At 41.5% G+C, this 5,553-nt stretch overlaps 1 protein-coding gene across 1 annotated transcript in view; it reads right to left on the minus strand.

The window, feature by feature from the left end:
* Positions 1-975: 975 nt before the first annotated feature.
* The window catches only part of LOC308085417 (homeobox protein otx5-like), a gene marked incomplete at both ends in the record, with an annotated part of 5,475 nt that continues 897 nt past the window's right edge, over positions 976-5,553 (minus strand). Inside the window, 2 exons of the mRNA XM_080428568.1 lie at positions 976-1,635; positions 3,712-3,863. Coding sequence (XP_080284694.1) covers positions 976-1,635; positions 3,712-3,863 — 812 coding nt within the window. The remainder of the gene's footprint in view (positions 1,636-3,711; positions 3,864-5,553) is intronic.

Consider the following 5,553-nt stretch of genomic DNA (forward strand, 5'->3'; position numbering starts at 1 on the left):
GGTCCGTTTGGTCTGTTTGGCTCCAAGCTGTTTCAGTCAGTTCAACAATGTAAATGAAAAGCAGCCTCTTGAACAAAAGAAGAAATAACATAAAAAACCCCCAGAGCAAATAAAAGACGGTGCGGAAAGAATTAAAGACAATCTGGGACCCCATCAATTATTACACTTTGACACTCCCCTTCAAATTCAAGGCAGGGTGTAGGTCCTTTTTTTTGCCAGTAACGCAGGCAACCTCTAAGTGGTTGAGTGTATGGTACACTAATAAGAGCTGTGTTGAATTAATTTGTTCCAAGCCAAGGTCATCTAAGCTGAATCCTGCTGTCATTAAGTATTGCTACTGCTAACAGGATCTGCTGCTGAGCATACCTTTTTAATTCAATGTAGCAACGTCAAATATATTCTCTTTCAATCCTCTTTGTGGTAATACCTACCTAATATACATTTTCTGATCAATTTCCTACAATTTGACCTGCTGAACTGTGATTGTGTGTTAATAAATACTTAGCTTAAAAGCTGTTCATTTGAACGTCTGCTAGTGCAGATATTGCAGTATCGCTTTCCTTTTCCATACAGTGATTACACAAGAGATAGATTTGTTTGTTACCAAATTTCTTAGTTACAATCACCATGCAAGCGTCAATAGAGGAGTTAATGTACTACATTTCCAAAACATAAAGAGATCTTTTAAGCCCATGAGTTCATAGACCAATATGCTTGATTCATTTGTGTCCCCAAGAATTGTTTTTACTTCCACTCTTCATTTTAACACTGAACAAACTCTTCGTCTCTGTCGGTTGGAAACCTCATATGTCCTCATATATGGCATTAATTTACGAAAAAACACAAAAAGTTAGAATATGGAGATAAGAAGTTTCTACCCGACAGAGACGTCTCGCTTTTTTCTCCTCTCCGCTTCTATCTCGTTCCCTTCCTCGCCCCCTCCCCCACCCCCAAACTCCCTGTATTTCTTTTTTTTTACAAGACCTGGAACTTCCAGGAGTTCTGGTCTTTGTAGTCCAGACAGTCCGTGGCGTTGAAGTTGAGCTTCCAGCCGGTCTGGTCCTTGTAGTCCAGACAGTCGACGGCGCCAAAGCCCAGCGAGGCGGCCGTGTAGCCCTGCGAGGAGAGCGACGCGGGCGACTGGCTGAGGGCATGCCCGCCCATGGAGGAGGCCGTGATGGGGCTCAGGGCGCCGCCGGTGCCCGACAGCTGCGGGTGCATGGGGGACAGGTAGGAGCTGCAGTCCAGACCGGTGAAGTAGGACGACGAGCCCCCGTAGCTCTGGCCGTAGGCCGGCGCCTGGGCGTAGGTCATGGGGTAGGTGGAGCGCTGCATGCACTGCGTGCCGGCGGCCGACAAAGAGAGCGGGTCGGGGAGCGGCGAGATGGACGCCGGGCTCCAGATGGAGACGGTGGCGCTGGCGGCCGAGCTGGAGCTGGGCGTGATGGAGGTGCCCGGCGGAGGGGGAGGGGGGCTGTACTGCCCCGCCGCGGCGGAGTTGTTGGTGGCCTCGTTGGTGCCGCCGACGTCGCCGCGGGCGGGGGATGCCTTCTTCTTGGGGGGCCGCGGTTTGACCTGGCCGGTGCTCTGCTGCTGCTGCTGGCGGCACTTGGCGCGGCGGTTCTTGAACCAGACCTGGTGGGGGGGGCAGGGTGGGGGTTAAATGATGAGGTATAGTTCAGGCAGAAAACTCACCAGTGGTGGGAAAAGTACTCACATTTTTTACTTAAGTAAAAGTATCAATACTGCCATGTAGAATTATTCTGTTACAAGTAAAAGTCCGGAATTCAAAATTTACTTGAGTAAAAGTACAAAGGTATTGGCATCAAAATGTACTTAAAGTACCAAAGTAAAAGTATTCATTATGCAGAAATGTCCCATTTCAAGTTTTCAAAATGAATCGAAATCTTTTGAAAATGGCAGATAGAGACCAGCTCACAATGTGACATTGTGAGCTTGAAGATCGGCTATTTTCAAATGGCCGAAATGTATATAGGGCTAAAGTGGAACTGTATATATTTTGTAATAGTAATCAAAATCTACAAAGTAACTAGTATAACTAAAGTTTTCAAATAATTGTAGTGGAGTAAAAGTACAATATTTGCCTCTGAGATGCAGTGGAGTAGAAGTAAAAGTACTGAAATTTGGAAATACTCCAGTAAAGTAAAAGTACCTCAAAATTGTACTTAAGTACAGCACTTGAGTAAATGTACTTGTATTGCAACTCACTCCATCTGATTGGGGCGGGCTATTTAAAGCTCCCTGCTCACTGCTCATTCTTTTTCTCTGCTCTATGAAGTTTTGTGTGCTCCCACCACCACCCCGGCCAGCATCCACCTGTGGCCTTTGTTTCTATGATTCCCTTATAGGGTCTATTTCATTCCCTGTTAAATCTATTTGGCAAATCATTTATTATAATATTTCATGCTTACAGGGAATTAATGAAATGAGACAGAGCCATGACGCCAAATATGTTATGAATATTTAAGCTCAATATATTAATATTTATGCAAAAAACAAATATTTATTCAATCCAAGAAATGTTATAGTTTGTCAACAAAGCTTTATCTGTGACGATTCACTTAGACTGTTGTTGTTTATTATAGTGTGCAACCACACACGCACAAATACGCATGCACACACACACACACACACACACACACACACACACACACACACACACACACACACACACACACACACACACACACACACACACACACACACACACACACACGCGCACACACGCGCACACACACGCACACACACACACACACACACACACACACACACACACACACACACACACACACACACACACACACACACACACACACACACACACACACACACACACACACACATACACAAGCTACACAGTACAATCCGGAGTATCAATCTGACACAGAGTTGTATTCATTGAACGCAGAGATACATTTTACTCTGTGTTAGTTTAATACTCAGGATTTTGCTGTAGAGAGAGTTATATAGTTTCCCTTCATCATTATCAGTGGTTCTCAAAGTGGGGTCCAGGGACCCTTAAGGGTTCCTTGAGAGGGTTCCAAATGGACCCTTACATGTCTGAATTTTGGGGATCCTTGAAAAAGAAAAAAAGTACAAGTACTGCACTTAAGTAGAATTTTGAGGTATTTGTTTCTTCAGTATTTACAATTTCAATACTTCTACCCTACATCTCTGAGGAAAATATTGTACTTTTACTCCACTACAATTATATTAAAACTTTAATTAGTTACTTTCTAGATTTTGATTATTATTACAAAACACATAACCACTTCAGCATATTTAGGCCATTTTGAAAATAGCAGATCTACAAGCCCACAATGCATTGCAAAGTGAGCATTGTGAGCTTGCAGATCTGCTATTTTTAATTCTTGATTCTTATACATTTTGAACTTGTGAAATCGGACATTCTGCACAATGAGTACTTTTACTTTTAGTACTGTAAGTACATTTTGATACCAGTACTTTTGTACTTTTACTCAAGTACATTTTGAATTCCGGACTTTTACTTGTAACAGAGTATTTCTGCATTGCAGTATTGATACTTTTACTCAAGTAAGAAAAACGTGAGTCTTCCACCACTGTTTACATGTTTCTGAGTTATGGGGGATCCTTGAAATGAAAGATGAAATAAAAAAAAGTTTGACAAAAAAAGTTGAAGATCGGTATAAAGTGGTCATGATCCATTACCTGGACACGTGACTCTGGCAGGTTGATCTTGAGGGCCACCTCCTCCCTCATGAAGATGTCAGGGTAGCGGGTCTTGGCGAACAGAGCCTCGAGGATGTCCAGCTGAGCGCGCGTGAACGTGGTGCGCTCCCGACGCTGCTTGCGAGGGGTGTCTGAAAAACCAATACATTTAAAATGTATAATTTCACGTTTTTATTGTGATCGATTTTTTATTTGTTGCTTTTAGTAGTTGGAGGGGGGGCTAGATGTGAGGGCTTCAAAATCTGTCATTTTTTCTCTATCCTTTTATTTTTTAAGTTTTATTTGTATTTTTTATGTGGCTTCATTAACAGCTTGGACAGAAAGGGGATGTTTAGACTTTGGTATAAAAAGTTATACGTTTATGATTTGTTTTTATAATAAATCAAGCCTAAATTAAGTATACTTGGGACAAGATAACCGATTACAAAAATAGTAAAGATTGTATATTAATTTCATTCAACAGATTTCGTTGCGCGATTAATTGACCATTTCGTCTCTATAACCTAAGAAATTTAGGTTTCGCATTAAGAATTGGCAATTTGAGAGACTATGTTCAATTATTGTAATGTGATTTATTTTGTGAATAGTTTATTTATTCGATGTTAATATATATATATATATAATCCTAATCGAAATATAACAGAAAGTGCGTTTTTATAAGCGAAATAATAAAGGTTATAGAGGTTATAAATATTCATTGATATGAATTAAATGCACAAATAATTCAGACATGCACCCCTCGCAAGCGGCGTCGGGAGCGCACCACGTTCACACGTGAAGACATATTCATTGATACAGTGCGAATGCCTGAAGTCAGTCAGTCACTTACAGTGGTTCAGTGGTTCTCAACCTGTGGATCGAGACCCCCAGGGGGTCCCCACATGATTTTGGTGGGGGGGCTCCCCAGATGACAGTGAAGTGACAATTTAAGGACTTTTAAGACCTTTTTAATACAAAAAAAGAAATAAAAGACAGTAATGAAATGAAAAAAGACCATTACTGGATCAAAAATAATCAACAAACTATACTATAAAAAATTGTCGAATATTGGCCAAATAATATAAGAAAGAGGCCAACAATACAAATACAATAGCAGATCTACAAGCTCACAACACGTCGCAACGCTAGGCGTTGTAAGCTTGTAGATCTGCTATTTTCACAATATTTCCGTGGAACTGAGTCAAAACTAAAAAGTAATGCCTCAATTCAAATACGATTATTTTGGGGGGGTCCCCAGTTCAAATATGATTATTTTGGGGGGGTCGCCAGTTCAAACAGGCCTACGATTATTTTGGGGGTCCCCAGTTCAAATGTGATTATTTTGGAAGGTCCCCAGTTCAAATATGATTAGTTTGGGAGGTCCCCAGTTCAAATATGATTAGTTTGGGAGGTCCCCAGTTCAAATATGATTATTTTGGGGGGGTCCCCAGTTCAAATACAATTAATTTGGGGGGTCGCGGCCTGAAAAGGTTGAGAACCACTGCTCTAGTAGGCCTTAATAACGCTTTGTTCTGTCAAAGCGGCATTGAAACATGGCTTCATCACAGATGTCCCGCCGCTGAACAGATGCTGATCAACACAACAACACAAAGAAAAGCATCGTGACACCAAAAAAATACAATACTAATCTACTGTAAAATAGGTTACATTACAACAGTAACAGATTGGAGACTGGTCTGGTCTGATGTTAAGTCTGTTGTGTGAACCGACTGCGGTTCCTTTCACACACACATTCTTATTGTTCTGCTTGTGTAATCCGCTATATTTATGGGTCAAACGGACACATGTTCTGCAGGCTGAAGGGGTGTAGAGGTGCCTGGT

Source organism: Gymnoscopelus braueri, assembly GCF_963280865.1.
Source record: "Gymnoscopelus braueri genome assembly, chromosome: 5".
Taxonomy (NCBI): Eukaryota; Metazoa; Chordata; class Actinopteri; order Myctophiformes; family Myctophidae; genus Gymnoscopelus; species Gymnoscopelus braueri.